The sequence below is a fragment of the Hemitrygon akajei genome, chromosome 14 (assembly GCF_048418815.1).
Source record: "Hemitrygon akajei chromosome 14, sHemAka1.3, whole genome shotgun sequence".
NCBI lineage: Eukaryota > Metazoa > Chordata > Chondrichthyes > Myliobatiformes > Dasyatidae > Hemitrygon > Hemitrygon akajei.
The window spans coordinates 15,603,192-15,625,596 of record NC_133137.1 but is presented as its reverse complement, the minus strand read 5'-3'; the positions used below and the strand labels follow the sequence as shown (position 1 = coordinate 15,625,596).

Below are 22,405 nucleotides of genomic sequence, written 5' to 3'. Positions count from 1 at the left end.
GATGACGTTTAATGTGAATAAGTGTGAGGTTATCCACTTTGGGAGTAAGAACAGGAAGGCAGATTATTATCTGAATGGTGTAGAGTTAGGTAAGGGAGAAATACAAAGAGATCTAGGAGTCCTTGTTCATCAGTCACTGAAGGTGAATGAGCACGTGCAGCAGGCAGTGAAGAAGGCTAATGGAATGTTGGCCTTTATTACAAAGGGAATTGAGTACAAGAGCAAGGAAATCCTTTTGCATTTGTACAGGGCGCTGGTGAGACCACACCTGGAGTATTGTGTACAGTTTTGGTCTCCAGGGTTAAGGAAGGACATCCTGGCTGTAGAGGAAGTGCAGCGTAGATTCACGAGGTTAATTCCTGGGATGTCCGGACTGTCTTACGCAGAGAGGTTAGAGAGACTGGGCTTGTACATGCTGGAATTAAGGAGATTGAGAGGGGATCTGATTGCAACTTATAAGATTATTAAGGGATTGGACAAGATAGAGGCAGGAAATATGTTCCAGATGCTGGGAGAGTCCAGTACCAGAGGGCATGGTTTGAGAATAAGGGGTAGGTCATTTAGGGCAGAGTTAAGGAAAAACTTCTTCTCCCAGAGAGTTGTGGGGGTCTGGAATGCACTGCCTCGGAAGGCAGTGGAGGCCAATTCTCTGGATGCTTTCAAGAAGGAGCTAGATAGGTATCTTATGGATAGGGGAATCAAGGGATATGGGGACAAGGCAGGAACCGGGTATTGATAGTAGATGATCAGCCATGATCTCAGAATGGCGGTGCAGGCTCGAAGGGCCAAATAGTCTACTTCTGCACCTATTGTCTATTGTCTATTGTCTATAAACAGTTTTCCTGAGTAACAGGCTGGCCATGGTGATAAACAGAAAGATGTGAATAACTGGTTAGCAAACAGTTCCCTAGCCACTGTAGACTGAATGCTCTTCTGGTCCAGCCCACTATTGGCAATGGAAAGTGCATTTAATTTTGGTTTAAAGTTTTGCTTCTTTTCACCGTATCTACTTTTAAAGACTACTGACATGATAAAGCATAGCACCACTAACACCAATTATTAAACGATCAATAAAAGATTAAAGGGAGTAAAAATGTACTGTTTAAAGTTCAAACAACAACACACACAAAATGCTGGTGGAACACAGCAGGCCAGGCAACATCTATAGGGAGAAGCGCTGTCGACGTTTTGGGCTGAGATCCTTCATCAGGAACGAAACGTCGACAGTGCTTCTCCCTATAGATGCTGCCTGGCCTGCTGTGTTCCACCAGCATTTTGTGTGTGTTGTTTGAATTTCCAGCATCTGCAGATTTCCTCATGTTTGCTGTTTAAAGTTCAGCTGTTTTTACTTAATTATATTTAAAATCTAATCACACTAACGCGTTTAGATCAGGGGCACTAACAAATAACTTCTGGAATACAGTTGCGAAGATACAAATCAGTTTTAAATGGCGTAATCCCGTCAGTAAGTTGGACCAGTGTAATTAACCAAAGAAGAATGAATTGACAGCCAAGTTCTTGGATTTGCTAACATGAGTTGTTGGAAATGAATAAAGATGTGACTTCTTGTAGGTCTTGTATTGCAATGCCATCAATGGTATGGGAGCCACACAATTGTTTTCAATCTGCATTGTATCCTGTGTTGCACATTTTAAATTTTATTATGGTAATTAGTCACAATAATGGGGGTGTGATAAAAGTGAAGGGAATAAGCTAAGTATTTTTGCCTATTTCATTACATTTTGTATCTTGGGACCAACAAATGTCATATCTTTTGCTGACCACTCAATATAATTAAATTGTGCTTAGCTTACATTTGGGTATGCTTAAGTTTTATTGCTTCAAAATTGTATGTTTGCTAATTGCTAATAACGGATTGAATCAAGGATTTGACTTTTGCAGCAATCATTGGAGCTGGGGCTGTGTCATACAAGTATAACATGTCAGTGGGGTCACAGGCAGTGACAATTGCTTTGGGTTTGGCTTTTCCCCTACAATAAGTAAAATTAACAGCTGAAATTGTAAAGATTTTTAATATTCTTCCATTTGATAATTGATATGATTGGATGTAATGCTGCCTGTGCATCTAAGTTTATTTTCCACGGTGTAAAACATTCATGCCGGCTGACCCCATGAACTGCTCAACAAGTGAAATGGGTTGACACAAACAAAATGCTGGAGGAACTCAGCAGGTCAGGCAGCATGTATGGAAAGGAAAAAAACAGTCGATGTTTTGGGCTGAGACCCTTCATCAGGACTCCCAGCAGATTTGCAATATCAGTGGTTGTGGCCCAGTGAGAAGGACATTCAGTGTGCTCCACGACACGTCCTTTGTTAAGTAGGAACATGAAAATGCTGGTACATAAGAAATAGGAACCAAGGAACCAGCATCAGCAGCTGCTGGAAATGAGAAATAAAGAGAAACCAGAGAAGTTTGAGAAGGGCAAAAATCCGAATGGGCGTCAGTGAAAGCCATAGTGCACGCAAGCACGTGGCATGCACGAGAATTCCTAGAGGCATGCTTTTCCGCAAACAATTCCATAAGCAAGCATGTAGACCTCAATCCTATTTATAAGCCAATGCAGGCAAAATTCCAGACAATGCACAGAGTTCACCATGCAACCAATCAGCAACGAGACCCCTCCCCACGTCACATTTGAATTTCTGTAATGACGGAACTCAAAGTATATAAAGGCCAAAGCATCTGGAGGACTCACCACAAGTGAACAGAGCATTGATGGTGTCTTCTTGTATGGTGATGAAACATTTGCAAATGGGTTGCCAAGATCGGAGAACAACTCAACCCAACCATCAACCACCTGAGCTGCACCTTTCCAGAGTTATTTCCAAAGAGAAAAATTGTTAAAAATAATCCAAAGATCATTCAGCCTCTGTAGAGACCAGATAGAGTTAATATTTCAGTTCAATGGCCTTTCACCGGAAGGAGGGAAATTGAAAGTAAGCAAAATTCAAGTTATAAAGGACAACTGGAAAATTTGTTAATTATTACTAATTTGTCTGTGCAAATGTAGATGAAGGAATGTACGGTAGAAAGAGGGAAAGAGAAAAATGTAACTGTGGGTGAGAGTTTCTGAAAGTACAAGAATGCAGTCAGTACTCAATAGGTCAGGCAGTGTCTGAGGAGAAGGAAAAACTGAATTAAAGTTTCGTGAAGATGACTTCCGCCCCGATTCACCTGTCAGATTTATTATTTTAATCTGTCTTTCTGCATTAACCCTATTCTTCTTCCCCCCAGCTCGCTCTCTTCCCAATTAATCTGAGGCACCTCTGACATCATTTGCGGCACGGAAGCATCATGGTTTGGGTAATCGCTTTGCAGGCCAGCGATCGTCGATCAGGGTTTGATTCCCACTGCTGTCTGCCAGGAGTTGGTACATTCTTCCCATGACTGTGTGGGTTTCCTCGGGCTGCTCCAGTGTCCTCTCACATTCTGAAGAACTTCAGGTTAGGGTTGGTACGTTGTGGGAATGTTATGAAGCACGGCAACACTTGTGGGCTACCCCCAGCATGATCCTCAGGCTGTGTTGGCCGTTGATGTAAAGGCAACGCGTTTCACTGCATGTTTTGACATGCCAATCCTAAATGGTTCCGTTTCAGCAAAGACACATCATTTCTGCGTCTTCCACCAGGATCCCACAAGAATCCTTGTGCTCTTCCTTTAACAAAGCCCCAACCAGTTCTCCTCCATCAACACGGCTGAACTCAGTGTCATATTGAATATCTCCTAACTTCATCCAGGTTACTGGCGCAGTTATGTGAACCTGCATGGGACCCAAGCTATGACTTTTCATTGTGGGATATTTGGAAAATTCCTTGTTTTACTTCTAATCAAGGCCCCCACCCTTGCCTTCTTTTTCAGTAATTGATGACTTTATTGATGTACCTTTGTAGTCTCATTACCTTTGCGGCCAATTTCTACCCTGCTCTCACATTCACATTCTCCAGTTCTGCCATTTCCCTTTCTTAACTTCTTCGTTTTTGTCCACCTTGGGGAATATTACTAATGATTAACTCCATCCTAAGTTCCCAGCACCTTACAATTAACAGCTCATTACACAGACCTAGAAACTTAACCTATTGAAACCTGGGCCTCTGTACCTCCCGCTGCAACTACATTGCTGACTTCCACATCAGGAGATCACGGTCATAGAACATAGAACATAGAAATCTACAGCACATTACAGGCCCTTCGGCCCACAGTGTTGTGTCAACCATGTAACCTACTCAAGAAGCTGCCTAGAATTACCCTACCACATTGCCCTCTATTTTTCTAAGCTCCATGTACCTACTTAAGAGTCTCTTAAAAGACCCTATTGTATTCACCTTTACTTTCGTCACTGGCAGTGCATTCCAGGCACCCATCACTCTCTGTGTGAAAAACCGACCTCTGACATCCCTCTGTACCTACTTCCAAGCACCTTAAAACTATACCCCCTCATGTTAGCCATTTCAATTCTGGGAAAAAGCTTCTCATCATCTTATACAACCCTATCAGGTCACCTCTCATCCTCCGTTGCTCCAAGGAGAAAAGGCCAGCTTTACTCAACCTATTCTCATCAGGTACACTCTCCAATCCAGGCAACATCCTTGTAAATCTCCTCTGCACTCTCTCTATAGTGTCTATATCTTCCCTATAGTGAGGTGCCCAGAACTGAACACAGTACTCCATGGGGTCTGACTAAGGTCTTACAGCTGTCACATTACCTCATGGCTCTTGAACTCAATCCCATGGTTGACGAAGGCCAACACACCATACGCTGCTTTAACAACACTGTCAACCTGCGCAGCATCTTTGAGTGTCTTATGGACACAGACTCAAAGATCTCTTTGATCCTCCACACTGCCAAGAGTCTCACTATTAATACTATATTCTGTCTTCAAATTTGACCTACCAAAATGGACCACTTCACACTTACCTGGGTTGAAGTCCATCTGCCACTTCTCAGTCTAGTTCTGCATCCTATCAATGTCCTGCTGTAACCTCGGACAATCCTCCACACTATCCACAACACCACCAACCTTTGTGTCATCAGTAAACTTACTAACCCACCCTTCTACTTCTTCATCCAGGCCATTTATAAAAATCACAAAGAGGAGGGGTCCCAGAACAGATCCCTGTGGAACACCACTGGTCACTGACCTCCATGTAGAATACAAACCATCTACAGCCGCCCTTTGCCTTCTATGGGCAGGGCAATTCTGGATCCAGAAAGCAAGGTCTCCTTGGATCCCATGCTTCCTTACTTTCTGAATGAGCCTCGCATGGGGAACCTTATCAAATACCTTCCTGAAATCTATATACACTACGTCCACTGCTCTACCTTCATCTTTGTGTTTTGTTACATCATCACTGAATTCAATCAGGCTCGTAAGGCATGGCATGCCCTTGACAAAGCCATGCTGGTTATCCCAAATCAGATTATGTTCCTTTCAATGCTCATAGATGCCTCTTATGAACTTCTCCAACAACTTGCCCACCACTGAAGTAAGACTGACTGGTCTATAATTGCCTGGGTTATCTCTACTCCCTTTCTTGAGCAAGGGAACAACATTTGCAACCTTCCAATCCTCTGGTATTTCTCCTGTCCCTATTGATGATGCACAAATCATCGGCAGAGGCTCAACAATCTCCTCCCTCACTTCTCACAGTAGCCTGGGGTATATCTCGTCTGGTCCCAGTGACTTATCTAACTTAATGCTTTTCAGAAGCTCCAGCACATCCTCTTTCTTAATGTCTATACACGCAAGTGTTTCAGTCTGCTGGAAGACATCAGTATGGATTGGTAATAACATCTCCTCCTCACTGACAATTAACAGAGGATTAGCACTGCCCTGTTTCCTCTAAACTCATGACTGTGTGGCTGGGCACAGCTCAAATGTCATTTATAAACTTGCCAAAGACACCACCGCTGTTAGCAGAATTACAAATGGCAATGAAGAGGCATACAGGAGTGAGATAGATCAGCAGGCTAAGTGGTACTTCAATAAAACCTTGCACTCAATGTCAGCAAGACCAAAGAATTGATTGTCTACTTCAGGACGGAGAGCTAGGGGGCCAATTGTTCCAATTCTCATAGAGGGGTCAGTGGTACAAAAGCTAAGCAATTTCAAATTCTTGCGTGTCAATACTTCAGAGGAGTTAATCATGATAAAGGCATGCCAACAGCTATACTTCCCTAGGGGATTGAGGACAATTGTAATGTCAACACCAGCAAGTTTCTATAGATGGACTATGGAGAAGATTGTGACTGGTTACATTACTGACTGGTATGGAGCTGCCAATGCACAGGATTGTAAGAGGCTGTTTGTAGACTCAGCCAGTTCCATCATGAATGCATGCCTCTCCACCATTGAGTACATCCTCAAAAGGTGGTACCTTAAGAAGAGAGCATCCACCATGAATGACCTTCACCACCCAGAGCATGCCTTCTTCTTGTTAATACCATCAGGGAGGAGGTATGGCATTATGAAGCCAGTCAGCTGTCTGTTATGCCACTGTTGTTTAGGGCTGCAACAAAGGTCCTCCTTCTCTGTCCCTCCTTGGCCATTTTCTCTATTGTGCCTCAAGTCTGGTTCAGAGTTCTCATTTCTGCCTCTATGATACAGCACAAATTCTGAGTGGGAACTCAGGAATACTGTTGCTTCTTCATTGCTGTTCCTATTTTTGTTTGACCAGTCAGGGTTGTTAGCCCTGAGCTGAACCCCTGAACCTGGAGGACTGGTGGACCACTCTTAGTCTGGCCTCTACCCTTTAACCTGTTTGGCAAGGGTGACCCTACCACGAACCAAAGTACAAAGCCCTGCCTCCAGCCAACATAACTCTCCGGGTCATTGAGGCACTCAAACCTCCAAACCCTAAGACAAGATTGTGGTCGTCTTGGAGGAGGATTATGAAGACCCACACTCAGTGGTTTAGAAACAGCTTCTTCCCCTCTTCCATCAGATTTCTGAACAGTCCATGAACTCATGAACACTACCTCACTATTCTTTTTCTGCTCTACTTAACTTTCATATAATAATTTATAGTAATTTATCGTGCCTGTAAAAAAAACAACTGATTTCATGACTTATGTCAGAGATAATTAAACAGGTTCTGATTCTATTGGTAACTACATCCATTAAACTATTTCAATTCATCCTATCACAGATATTCCTTTATTCTACACACTTCTCTCCCCACTACCTCCACTCTTACTGTAAACTAACTTCCATCTCTCTCTTTCTGTTGAAGAGTTGCAAACCAGAAAAATTGACTTTTTTTCCTACAGATGCCACTGAACTTTCCTAGCATTTTCTGTTTTTGTCCAATATTTGGTTTCACTGTGACCTTTTCTAATAATTTTGTGATCGGTACATAGGCAATTCACAGTATAACAGTTCTCTCAGACAATGCTGTTCCCCATAGATCTGTGCGTTTGTCATTACAAAGGGAAAAAGAAAGTTACTTTAGTTCAGCTGACTGAAGCTACCACTTCCCACTGAACACATTAACCTTCAGAGAATTCTGTTTTTCTGACAAGCCACAAATATCGCAAAGAAATATACTTGCACCTCTATTTCATTTCTTTTCCTTGTACTTAATCCTTTCCAAGAATGATTAAAGGTAACATAAGAACATAAGAACATAAGAGATAGGAGCAGGAGTAGGCCAATCGGCCCCTCAAGCCTGCTCCGCCATTCAACAAGATCATGGCTGATCCAATCTTAACTCTAGTTTTCACCGAATCCCACAAGGCAACAGTGCCAACCAACAGGGCACCATGCCGCCCATTTTATTTTATTATTCATCCAGCCCAAACCCATGTGATCACCCGGGGAAAAAAAACCGAGTTGCCAATTGAGGAGAAAAAATCTGGAAAATTCCTCTCTGACCCATCCAGGCTATCGAAAACTGGTCCAGGAGATCACATGGCTGATCTAAACCTAGCCTCATGTCCACTTACCTGCTCGCTCACCTTATCCCCTAATGCCATTTTTATCCAGGAAACATAGTAACATAGTGATTCTTTAAAAGAAAATAACTGCCACTGTAAGGCTAATCAATAGTTGCTTACCACTTTTTTTTCTGAGTCAAAGTGACCCTTGTCAATAATCTACTGTGGTGTAAGTTTTGCCTAAAAACTTACATAGTGGTTTAGACGAGAGGGGCCTTCAAGCAGCCAGCCTACTACGTAGAACATAGGACAGTACAGCACAGTACAGGCCTTTCTGCCCACAATGTTACATCAACCTTTTAACCTACTCAAAGATGAATCTAATCCTTCCCTCCTACATACCTCTCGATTTTCCATTCACCCATGTGTCTATCTAAGTGTTTCTTAAATGCCCCTAATGTATCTGCCATTCTGCTCCACACAGGACTTGCCTCAGGAATTCTGGTGGAAAAGATGAAAGAAATTGGAATGCTCGCGGTGAGTGCGTTGTCTTGTGCACACTGAACATCGGGTGCCGACTTAACAGCAAAATAAACAGCATGCAACAGACAGAGCTAAACATAGCCACAAACAACAGATTGTAGCTCTGTGGCTCCAGATCGAAGTTCTGGATCCAGATGTAAATGGTGGTAGATAATTAAACAACTACCCGGGTGAGGAACCTCCAAGCAGGTTTCCATTCTCAGCAAGGGCAGGGGCAGAAACATTTGCCAGAAGTGCTGGGATAGGTGATTCATTCTGGCTTTCTCCTGACCATCACAGAAGCAGGCCTTCAGCTAATTTAATGCACCCTATATAAGGAAATGGCCAAGAAGACACACACAGTCAAGTCAATGGGGCCAGACAACAACATAGCTGTATTTCTGATTACCTCAGCTCCAGAGCACAATACAGCCACACCAGCATCTAACCGGCAATAGTCCAGCTAGGTCCTGCTCAGAAAAAAGCAGAACAAACCCAAGTTGGCTAATTACTGCCCAATCAGTGATGAAAAATTGTCATTGCCTTGTGCACCACCAGCTCCAAGCTGCCAGTTAGATCTACTGATGATACTACATTGATTGACCTCATCTCAAATAATAACAAGACAGCCTACAGAAAAGAAGTCATCACCCTGACACAGTGGTGTCAAGAAAACAACCTCTCCCTCAATGTCACAAAAACAAAGGAGCTGGTTGTGGACTACAGGAGGAACAGAGACAGGCTAACACCTACTGACATCAGTGGATCTGGGTTTCGAGAGGGTCACAGCTACAAGTTCCTTGGTATACACATCACCAAGGACCTCACTTGGTCTGTACACACCGGCTGTGTGGTGAAAAAAATGCACAACAGCGCCTCTTTCGCCTCAGACGGTTGAAGAAGTTTGACATGTCCCCAAATCCTAAAGACTTTCTACAGGGGCTCAATTGAGAGCTTCCTGACTGGCTGTATCACTGCCTGGTATGGGAACTGTACTTCCCTCAATCGCAGGACTCTGCAGAGGGCGGTGCGGACAGCCCAGCTGTTCAGAACATTTACAGTGACAGGTGCGTAAAAAGGGCCTGAAGGATCATTGGGGACCCGAGTCACTCCAACCACAAAGTGTTCCAGCCGCTACCATCCAGGAAAATGGTACCGCAGTATAAAAGCCAGGACCAACAGGCTCCGGGACAGCTTCTTCCACCAGGACATCAGAATGATTAATTCACACTGACGCAATTGTATTTCTCAGCTATATTGACTGCTCTGTTGTATATCGTACTGTACATACTATTTATTACAAATCACTATAATTTGCAGATCACACATTCAGACTGAGACGTAACGTAACGATTTTTACTCCTCATGTACGTGAAGGATGTAAGAAATAAAGTCAATTCAATTGAATTCGACTCTAATAACCTGCTCACTGCTGCCCACCTTGCTTTCATCAAGATCTAAAGTTCATCAGTCTCGGTCCAAACATGGACCAGAGAGACGGAATCCAGAGGTGAATTGAGACAGACTGTTCTTGACATCAAGCTAACATTTGATGAGAGTGGCCTCAAGAAACCCCAGTAAAATCGAGTGATGCACCATCAGTAACTCACTCTGAGACGTATGAAGCGAGATATCGGCTTTTATTGACTGGAAGAATGAACAACACTACGTCCTGGAGAATGAGGCCGGGCTCAGGCCTCAATCGCTGATGCACCATCAGTAACTCACTCTGAGATGTAAGAAGCGAGATATCGGCTTTTATTGACTGGAAGAATGAACAACACTACATCCTGGAGAATGAGGCCGGGCTCAGGCCTCAATCGCCTTTATACAGGGGTCTGTGGGAGGAGCCACAGGAGCAGTCCAGACAGGTATATGTAGTTCACCACATCGAGGTCAATAGGCATCATGGGAAAACAGTCCAACGGTTGGAATTCTACCTTGTACAAGGGGAAGTGATTGTGATTGTTAAGGGCCCTAACTGGAAAATATTTTATTGCTCATTATTATTGGATCAAAATCCAGGAACCCTGCAGGAGTACCTTCACCAGAAGAAATATAGCAGTTCAAGAAGCTGCCTCATTTCCATCTTCTCAGGTACAGATAAGGGCAGGCAATAAATTCGGGCCTTGCCAGTAACACTCCCCTTCTTGTTAAATGAATAATAAAAAAAGACCAACCAAATATTTAGTTTTAAAATTCTGCTGTCAGTGTTATCTTTAAATGTTAATGGAGAATTTGATCAGAGCCGCTGGTGCCTCATAGAATGGTGGAATCTGCCCAGTGATAATATGGCCTTTTCTCCTATTAAAACCATATGTAAATGCAAGTTCACAACTTGTTGCTGAATCACTTCATTAGTTTAGTGAGAAGAGAAGAGATTAATTCGACCAAGTACTGTGAGGAATACCATTCAAGGTAGTTCAAGTGAGCTAACTTCAGGCATAAAATAATCTTGAGGTTTGAGCAGAAGATTTGTAAGTGGCTCTTTGATGAAGAGTTTAAAATCAAGAGTTAAAGCATCTTAGAAAATGTATTTTAAGGCTTATGGGTTTAACTAAATGTTGTGCCATTAAAAGCGAGCTTTGATTTAGTGGGAAACTCTCTCAGAAGGCTGCTACTGCAGACATCTGAACTCACACTCTAGTGAGCTTTGCATCCATAGATCTGTTTCAACCAAAGGCGAGCGTGTTCCCCCTGGTGTTCGAGACATTATTTATTGTTCCAATGACGTGAGGGTTGCTGTCAGGTGCGGGTAAGCGTGCCCGATGAGGGTCACGACTTGAAAAAGAATCAGATGGTAGGCTGCAACAGCACGTTAGTGCAAGGTGTTTTACTTGGTATCAGGTGAAAAAGAAAAGAGCAAAAGCTGCCCTCAAGTTGTGAAGAAAAAAAGGTATTTACAAATAGACAAATGAGAACAAACATACAAAAATTTACAAATATACAGAGGCTTTCTCCACAACACACTTGGTCATTAACTTTCCAATATAACAGTTCACCAACCATCTACTCCAAACAGCACTCCTCTCAGCAAAGCCAAACTGAGGGCTTAAATTTACCTGTGTAGGGTGTAGTGCACCTGCTCCCACTAACCCAGGCATTATCTTAGGAAACCCCAAACTGTCCCTCGGGTCCTTCAGGGCCGTTTTGCTGTCTACGAACCGATGTTATGGTATGAGTGAAAATAAATGAAACTGTATGGAATGCCTGTGTCTAGAATCCTTATCTTTATGATATATAAACCAGTAGAGCACGTTAACTGAAGGATTGTTTTGATTAGCCAAGCTAGCGATTGTTCTACTGTTGGGGTGTGTAAATGGTGAACTCCCAAGCACTGCAGAAGGGAAGGGCAAAGTGTATGAAGTACTGGGGAAACTAGACTGGGGACAGAATGAGGAGGACTGGCTAACCGGGCAAAAGGGCAAGGTTAGCGGGATGAATTAGCATTGCCAACCTGGTCTGTTCAAAATCATAGCACAGAAACAGACCCTTCAGCCCAACTATTTCATGCCAAACTATTTAAACTGCTTACTACTGTCATGACCTCAGCCCCCTCCTTTGTGAGAATCGCAAGAGAGAGAGAGAGCCTTACGGTTTGGAATGTGGGACAAGACAAAAGCCTCGGACATAGCCATTGTCTTGTGAAACACCTTTGTGGGATAAGGAACTGGCCTATGTGCAAACTCTCAGGGCAATGTGAGATGGGGGAAGGATTGCCTCGCCCCCCCCACCCTGATGGACATCTACAACCCTGCCAGTCCAGATAAAAGGTGGGCTGCCGAGGCGGGGCGAGAGACGCACCAGAAGACACGCTAGAAATCCTGTGACAGCGTTTTGATAGCGACAGCCGGTGGTGGGGTTCGTGTGCGTCTTTTCCTTGCCTGGGATTGGCGACCCCACAACGGAAGAACGGCTTAGCTACAGGGGAGGCCACCGATAAGCGTTCATTCCCCCAACGAGGCTCCGACAAACCGAACTCCTCCAGGTTGGAAAACCGGTCGGGTAACTGTTTCATCCCATCTCTCTCTCTCTTTCTAACAAAAGTGCACCAACGCGACACCACAACGACGGCAGCTGGTGGAACTGGAGTGACCGCAAAAGACTTTTAGATATCCAGCAAACAATATATATCTACATTACCCCTAGACAACAATAGAGCTTATTTCTGATTGATTATTACTATACCTGTGCTTTAGATTGAGTTGTGACGACGTATATGATCTGAATGTTTTGTATTAACCATACATTTGTGCCCCTTTATAAATAAAAACGTTTGAAAATAGTAGCACCAGGCTTCAGCGGACCTATCTATCTTTGCTGATAAGTCACCCGGTTACTGGGGAACGTAACACTACCATCGACCATAACCCTCCATTCTCCTACTATCCTTGAGCCTATCCCAACTTTGCTTAAATGATGAAATCGAGCTTGCATCCACCACTTGTGTTGGCAGCGCGTTCCACACTCACAACCCTCCGAGTGATGAAATTTCCCCTTATGTTCCCCTGAAACTTTTCACATTTCATCCTTAACCCATGACCTCCGGTTGTAGTCCATCCAGCCTCAGTGGGAAAACAAGCACGCAAAAGTCTGCAGATGCTGGAAATCCCCAGACAAAACACACAAAATTGCTGGAGGAATGAAGCACCTATGGAAATGAATAAACAGTCCACGTTTTGGGCTGAGACCCTTCATCAGGATAGTGTAAAAAGCCTGCTTCCATTTGCTTTTATCCATACCCCTCATCCTCTATGCTTCAATCTTCTACGTTTTAAAGAATAAAGGCCTAATGTAGGACCATAGAACACTACAGGCCCTTCAGCCCTCCATGTTGTGCTGACCCAAATAGTCGTTAAAAAAAGTACTAAACCCACACTACCCCATAACCCTCCATTTTTCTTTCATCCATGTGCCTGTCCAAGAGGTTCTTAAATACCCCTAATGTTTTAGCCTCCACCACCATCCCTGGCAAGTCATTCCAGGCACTCACAACTCTTTGTGTAAAAAACTTACCCCTGATGTCTCCCCTAAACTTCTCTCCCTTAATTTTGTACCTATGCCCTCTGGTGTTTGCTATTGGTGCCCTCGGAAACAGGTACTGACTATCCACCCTATCTATGCCTCTCATAATCTTGTAAACCTCTAACAAGTCCCCTCTCATTCTTCTATGCTCCAAAGGGAAAGGTCCCAGCTCTGCTAACCTTGCTTCATATGACTTGTTCTCCAATCCAGGCAACATCCTGGTAAATCTCCTCTGCACCCTCTCCATAGCTTCCACATCCTTCCTATAATGAGGTGACCAGAATTGAACACAATACTCTAGGTGCGGTCTCACCAGAGATTTGTAGAGTTGCAACATGACCTCTCTACTCTTGGACTCAGTACCCCTGTTAATGAAGCCTAGCATCCCACAGGCCTTCTTAACTACCCTATCAACCTGTGCAGCGAACCTTGAGGGATGTATAGATTTGAACCCCAAGGTCCCTTTGTTCATCCACACTCTTAAGTAACCAACCATTAATCCTGTACTCAGTCTTCTGGTTTGTATTCAATCTTTCCTTATAACTCAGGTCCTCCGGACCTGGCCAACATCCTTGTAAATTTTCTCTGTACTCTTTCAACCTTATTTACATCTTTCCTGTAGGTAGGTGACCAAAAGTGCACACAATAATCCAACTTAGGCCTACCTACATCTTATACAACTTCAATATATCATCCCAAATCATCTCCTGTACTCAATTGAAACAGACTTTTCCCTCATTCATGTTTAAGTGACTTTGGTGTATGCAGTCTGGCTAGTGTGCTGCTCTGGAATTTATCTTCATTAGTTGCATTCTGCAGCTATTGATTTGCAACCTTAGAGTCTCTCTAAAGTTGGGTCTTACATTTCTCTAGAATCATGAGACATGTCGCACAACGTGGCTTCTTTTGCAAGACTTGGAGAAATTGCATGGGGTATAAATAATTTAACTAGGTATTTTACTGAGAAAAACAGAGCAATGCTTGAAAATAGATGCAGATTTCTCTCTCTGTATTCCCACCGATGTACTTTACATAGAAATCGAATAAATGCTTTTCTACCTTTTTCACATTTTAGCAGAAGGGTCCTCAGGTCTGCTGCTTGGAATAAATGGTATGGTAAGTAACATTACAGGATACACTCAAAGGGCATTGTATTGTACCTCTGCACAGAGAGCAAAAGTTACTTAAAAAGAGTTAAGTGACCTTGGTGTCTAAAGTGGGTCAGATCTGAGGATTCAATAACTTTTAACTGGGAAAGTTTCAGGACTGGCTTTGATACCTGGGTTTTAATTGGGCAAAGGCTAACAATTATTTAAGTTGTAGTAATTCTGTATAATTCACTTTAATAATTGAAACTAATTTGTTCTTATATATTCAAGATTGATCCTGGGAGCATACAGTATATTTCTAGTGCTATTAACGCATAGTTCCAGGGTTATTTTTCCCTCTGCCCGTCTAATGCTTGTTAAGTAGCAATTAATGTAATGAATGTAAAATTACTCACAATTGACTTAATTCCCGTAACACAAGCATTACATGTTTTCCATTTAAAGGCACATTACCTAGAGGAAGAATTTTTCAGGGAACTTCAGGTTGGGAAGAATTGCATACCTTGTTGGAGAAGGAACTTGGAAATGATAAGGGATTCTGCAGAATGACCCAGTGTTTAGCAAACTCTAGAGAGGAACACGTGTAAGGTGACGGAATCTCGACAAGTATTGATTTCTGATCTGTCTTCACATGTTTTTTCTCTGCTGAGGTTTCTGAGCTCTAACAGGAGTCATCAGTCAGGGAAGCTAGTGTATAATTCACTGCTGAGTTACTGAGGTAACAGATGCCTTCTTTGCTATGTGTTGTCATTCATTGATTTCAATCGTGATGTGCAGTCCAAATTTCAGTGGATAAGGAATATTCACACTGTGTAAAAGGACATTGATAAAACTAATGTTGCTATTCATGTATCTGAAGGGAATAGTATCTATTTTTATCAAGTGAGAGGGTTCGAGTAGATAGCAGCTACATTTTCTCAAGAGTTCTCAGATAAATGCTTTTTGAAAGAATCAGAGGTTCAAGAGCAGAGGAGAAGTGGAGAGTGTGAAATTGCAGAACCAATATTGGCTCCTGGGGAACAGGGAATACCTAGTCCAGCAAACATTTAGCTTAGAAAGGGAAATAGTACTGTCCAGGCCACTTTGGAGGAAGCTTATAAACTTTTGCTGTTGGATCCCATGCCAATTGCTGGATTAACTACAGAATCATACATAATGCATGATATTACCATTGGAAAATGTTTACACGTGCTCAGGGAAATAAAGTTGCTATGTTGCAGTTTTTGAGTCAATTTAAGGGAAACCTGAATCCTTGGCAGCTCAACAGTGAGATTTTGAAGCATTGTAAATGGTAGAACTACTTGTAACCACTATGTTGATTAGAAATGATGACACTGCATATTGAAGACAGTAGCAAAATTGTGAACACTTATAAGAATGAAGTTGATTTATCAGCAGAAAATGGCCGCATTAAAGTAATGGAGGAATAAATTTTGGATAAATACATTAGAACTTATGATTGTGTGGCCAAGCACAGCTCCAATGCCATATTCAAGTTTGCTGCTGACACCACAACCATAGGCCGAATGAAAGGGGGTGATGAATCAGCATAAAGGCGGAGATTGAAAATCTGTCTGAGTGGTGCCACAACAACAACCTCTTACTCAATATCAGCAGGAACAAGGAGCTGATTATTGACTTCATGAGGAGGAAACCAGAGTTCCCTGAGCAAGTCCTCATCAGAGGTGGAGGGAGTCAGCAACTTTATTTTCCTCAGTGGTATTATTTCAGAGGACCTGTTCTGGGCCCAGCACATAAGTGTAATTATGAAGAAAGCATGGCAGTGCCTCTACTTCCTTAGGAGTTCACAAAGATTCGGCATGACATTTAAAATTTTGATAAACTTCTATAGAGATGTATTGGAGAGTATATAGACTGGCTGCATCACAGCCTGGTATGGAAACAGCAATGCCCTTGAATGTAAAGTTCTACAAAAAATAGTGGATACAGCCCCGTCAATCACAAGTAAAGCCCTCTCCACCACTGAGCTCTTCTGCATGAAGCACAGTTGCAGGAAAGCAGCATCTATCATCGAGGACCCCCACCCAGGACATGCTCTCTTCTCACTGCTGCCAACAGGAAGAACGTACAGGGACCTCAGGACTGTTGGTTCAGGAAATTGTTATTATCCCCTCAACCATCAGGCTCTTGAACCAAAGGAGATGACTTTACTCAATTTCACATGGCGCATCATTGAAATATTCCCAAAATCTATGGACTCACTTTCAAGGACTCTTCATCCCATGTTCTTGATACTTATTGCTTATTTATTTATTATTACTATTATTTTGTATTTCCACAGTTTGTTGTCTTTTGCACACTGGTTGAACACCCAAGTTGATGTGGTCTTTCATTGATTCTATTTTGGTTATTATTCTCTTATAGATTTATTGAGTTTGCCTGCAAGAAAATGAATCTCAGGATTGTACATGGTGACATATAGGTACTTTGATAATAAACTTACTTTGAACTTTGGGACTGATATCAGTATCCCAGAGTAACTTTTCAGGACCAATGTATGAAAAATACTTTTTATTTCAATGCAAGAACAAATGAGCTTGAGGAGGGATATTTGTTGCAGAAAATTGCTTATGTTTCTTGGGATACTTGCCATTCCCCTGCACCCCTATCCCCACACACCATGAGTGCCTTACCTTCCAAAAAACATTATCAAACTCAGTCCCGTGGAATTTTTCTGGAATTGCAGCTGATGACAGCTTGGGTCCTAGCAGAGTCACAAACTCTTCAAAGTCCACCTGCCCGTCACCTAAAAAGATAATACATCCCGTTAGCTTTGAATTTTCAAAATCCAGTCCGAATAATGACATGTCACGTTTCAACATTGACGTGAACAATAATGATGGGTATAGTTCTGTTTTGAAAATGAGCAGCATATCTGACTCCCAAACATAGAGCCGTGAAGTTGCTGGACTAGTAGCTCAGAGGCCTTGGCTAACAATCCAGATCCCACAGTTCAAATTATATCATGGTGGTTGAGGAATTTCAATTCAATTAATGATCGAACCATTATGAAGGATGACTAGAAGCTACCGGGACCTCCTTGGCTCAGCAGAGGGAGAGGGAAAAGAGGTTTGGCCTGTGTGCATTCTCCAGGCTCATGGAGAAGAACTGAATATGAAATGGAGACACTGTATGGACATAGAATCGATCTATGAATATAAACCATTCTTATGTATTTATATTTACAAAAATTATTCTGTTTCTTATTTATTGTGTTTTATTTTTGTGCTGCATTTGATCCGGAGTAACAATTATTTTGTTCTTCTTTACATTTGTGTGCTGGAAATGACATTAAACAATCCCGAATCTTGAATTTTAACCTGAATGTCTTTGGAATGTAGTAGCTACAATATTAGTAACACAAGCATCCTTCATTTTTATATGGCTTAACACGAGACCTTACCTCCCTTCCATTTCTGTAAAATACATTTTAGTAACTTGCATGCAGTAACTAATGTCTTAATCAGAGGCTGGGGAAGAGTTTCAACTAATTTTGCAAGGAACAGACAAGGGTAACCAGAACACAGAAGATCAGGTTAGAATGATATATAACAGCAACAAAGCTCGAGATATTGCTAAGATGAAGCATCCCAAATGAAGGGCAAGAGGAAAAGTGACAGTATATTAAATTTTCTGAACTTCAAAGTCTGTGGCGTAACTAATAGGGTTAGTGAGCTGCAGGCACAAATTGCTGCAAGGAATTATGACGTGTTTGCAGCAGAAACATGGGTCAAACAAGATCAGGAATGGATTCATAATATTAATGTCTCCATCTCCTTTGCTGCTGACTTGTGCCCCCCCCCAACTACAGCAGTGCAAATTCTGATCCTTCCCAAGTCACCCATTCCAACCTCATCTTGTGCTATCACTCCTTGTCCTTTAATCTCTCCTGTCTTCTATAACAGTCTTCCCTCTTTCGTTTCTTGCATCTCAAACATAATAATCTTCTTCCAATTCTAATGCAATGATCAACTTGATAAATTAACTTTGAACTTTGCTTCTAAGTCCACAGATATTCTTTGACTCAATAAGCACTTTAAGTATTTTCTACTTTGATTTCACATTTCCTCAATCCATGGTGTTTTGCCTGTTTTTAATGGATTTTTAGTACTCCAGAATGATATAAAAGGAAAAGGGGGAGGGTCTCTGGCAGTTTGGGTTAAGACTGATGTCATTCCTCTAGACAAAGAGAATTTGGTTTGAGCACAAGAACAGAGGGAGATCTGCTACAGGGCAAGTACTTAGGATGTGCACAGTACAACTGGCAGGTGTGCTTACATACATACTTAATCTCTCCCTTTCTCAGTATAGAGTGCCCTCCTGCTTCAAAACATCCACCATTGTTCCTGTACCTAAAAGACTGAGGTAATATGTCTCAACGACTGGTGTCCTGTCGCAATCACCTCCACAATAGGAAAATGCTTTGAGAGGCTGGTCAAAGACTACACCTGCAGCATGGTACCACCCCTTACAATTCGCCTACCAACACATCCCATCAACAGATGATGCAATAGCCACAGCTCTACACACCATCCTTACACATCTGGAGAAGAAGGATTTTTATGTGAGAATGTTGTTCTTGGATGACAGTTCAGCATTGAACACCACAATTCCCTCCAGGCTTGACAAGAAGTTCAGAGACCTCGGCCTTCACCCTGCCTTGTGCAGCTGGATCCTGGACTTCCTGTCAGGTCCCCCACCTCTGCCCCTCTGCCCCTCAACACAGGAGCCCCTCTGGGCTGTGTCCTAAGTCCCCTCCTTTACTCTCTGTATACCCATTACTGTGTTGCCACCTACAGCTCCAATCTGCTAATTAAATTTGCTGACGATACTACACTGATTTTCCTTATCTCAAATAATAATGAGGCAGCCTACAGAAAAGAAGTCATCACCCTGACACAGTGGTGTCAAGAAAACAACCCCTTCCTCAATGTCGCAAAAACAAAGGAGCTGGTTGTGGACTACAGGAGGAATGGAGACAGGCTAACCCCTATAGACATCAATGGATCTGGGGTTGAGAGGGTGAACAGCTTTAAGTTTCTCAGCATACAGATCACCGAGGATCTCACATGGTCTGTACATTCTCAGATGGTTGAAGAAGTTTGGCATGAGCCCCCAAATCCAAAGGACTTTCTACAGGAGCACAATTGAGAGCATCCTGACTGGCTGTACCACTGCATGGAATCGCAGGACTCTGCAGAGAGTGGTGCGACAGCCCAGTGCATCTGTAGACGTGAACTTCTCACTATTCAGGACACTTACAGTGACAGATGCATAAAAAGGGGCCAATGGGTCATTGGGGACCCAAGTCACCCCAACCACAAACTGTTCCAGCTGCTACCATCCGGGAAATGGTACCGCAGCACAAAAGCCAGGACCAACAGGCTCCGGGACAGCTTCTTCCACCAGGCCATCAGAATGATTAATTCACACTGACACAATTATATTTCTAAGCTATATTGACTGTTCTGTTGTACATCTGACTGTACATACCATTTATTATAAGTTAATATAAATTGCACATTGCAAACTCAAATGTAAATGTAAAGATTTTAACTCCTCATGTATGTGAAGGATGTAAGTAATAAAGTCAATTCAATTCAATTCAATTCATTATTGGAGGATTTCTAATAGAACTTTAGGGAGAGTGTGATTAATTAAAACACTTGATGACAAATTTGAAAGATGCACAAAGAAAAGAGTAATAAATTTGGAAACTTTTACTATGTTCGTTTAGCTGAGTAAACAACTACCATGATCAGAAAGAGACATAGAAGTATTTTTAAAAATTGTTTGTGGGAGAATTTGCCTCCAATCTGACAAAGGTGTTCACCCTGGGACATATTATGGGGCAAATGGCTGTGTGATACACAATGAAAGAACTTATCTAAATGTACCAATACATTATTCAGTTTAAAGAACTTATGAAGAGACCAGAAAATTCCAAAGGTACAATTGCTCAAGTATGAAATGTCTAATTTCAGTCAGGAATTTTATTACAGGTAGATTAGGAAAGTTGATCACAGGGTAAAGTGATTGGAACTGAATGCAACTGGTATAATGTTTGATATTCTGTGTGTTGTTCGCTTGCCTTTTGCTGTTTGTGCAATTTGTTCTTTTTTTGCACATTGGATGTTTGATATTTTCTTTAATGGGTTCGATTGTGTTTCTTTGTTTCATGGCTGCCTATGGGAGGACAAATTTTAGGGCTGTATTCTGTATACATACTTTGATAATAAATGTACTTTGAAACTTTGAATCTTTTGAAGTCATATCAAGGACAATACTTAGGGAAAGATATTAAATACCTTTGAAGGGATAGAGAAAAAATCCAGGATATTAGGGAAAGGAAGAAATTGAAAGAACTTATTACCAGTGGCAGAGAGGGATTACTCAGACAGAATTAAATTGAAGCCATGAACAGTTATACATTAAATTGTCAGCTATTAGCTGCTAGATGTGTATAGCATGCTAAGGACTAGAAGTGAATCGCCTTTTGGAGGCAGAAGATGTGGAAATGTTAAATAAATACTTTGCACCCACCTTATTAGAAGAAACAGATTATCTGAAGATTGCACTGAAAAGGGAGGTTATGGAGAAAGTACTAATTGTAAAAATAGATGTATTAAAATACTAGCTGTGCTCTCCTGATCTCTATGACATGCAGCTCTAGTTGATGAAAGGGCAGGCAGAAATAAAAAGACAGAGGTCAAACTGGTTGAAATGACGCTGAGGGTGGGAGAGTTGCTGGCGTCCTGTCATTATTCAAGGAAAGGAGATGGGTAAAGAGGTTAATAGCAGGCCAGTTAGCCAGTTATCAGTGAGAGGGAAATTGCAGGAATTATGATCAGGGACAATCAAAGAGGATGTTGGGGTATCGACCGGTAAGAAGCAAGCTGTGGCTGATTAACTTGATTGAATGCTTTGGAAAGGTAACGGATGATTTATCAGGTGGTACAATAGGTGTACAGTGAATGGTTAAAAGGATATTCAACAGAAGTTTTATTCTAATGATGAAGATTTGTATTATAAGGAGAAAACCATAGTATGGATGAAAAATTAACAGGGAATGAATGACGTTAATAGATAAATTTGTTTTCTGACAATTATGTTCACTAATGATCAGTTTTGGGTCCAAGATTTCATGATTTGTATTAACTCCTCAATCCAAATGCAGGAAGCTGCATTTAAAGAGTTTGAAGATGATATGAAAGTAGTAAATAATGATAAGCTCAGCACAACTTTGATAGGATGGGCAGAAAAGTGGCAAATAGAGTTTAACATAGGACTTTGTAATGACGAATAAGTAAAATAAATCCAGCAAGGTTCTGAAAAGAATACTGAACAGGCAGACCTTGATGTTCATATACACTTATATATAGGTGGCTCAACAAGCTGATGTATTATTATACAGTATAAGACAGAAGCAGAATATTGTAAATAACTGGCTAAGCTTTAGCTATAATAAAGAATAATGAGAAGGCCTTGGAAAACGTATGGAGGAGATTTTCCAGAATGCTACAGGGATGAGGAATTTTAGTTAACAATGAGGGCAGGAAGGTTATGAGAAGCTGGACAGACATTTTCAAGTTGACGAGCTTTGATAAAGAAGATAGAGGAGCAATATTCTCTCTGTAAAAGGATTAATACAAGAACTGACTGATCCACAATCATTGACAGAGATGGAGAAGGGAGATAAGGAGATTATTTTTTCATTCACACTAACTGAAAATGTTGGAAGTCGATACCATAAATAAATTTAAAAGGATGTTGGGGCAATGGAAACCCTTTAGTTCTGAAGAAGGGTCTCTGATCTGAAACGTTGACTGGTTT

General features: G+C 41.8%; 1 protein-coding gene across 1 annotated transcript in view; it reads right to left on the bottom strand.

Annotated features, from left to right (window-relative positions):
• The window catches only part of cabp7a (calcium binding protein 7a), an 85,653-nt gene that overhangs the window by 25,777 nt on the left and 37,471 nt on the right, over positions 1–22,405 (bottom strand). The window contains exon 3 of the mRNA XM_073065506.1: positions 17,206–17,318. Coding sequence (XP_072921607.1) covers positions 17,206–17,318 — 113 coding nt within the window. The remainder of the gene's footprint in view (positions 1–17,205; positions 17,319–22,405) is intronic.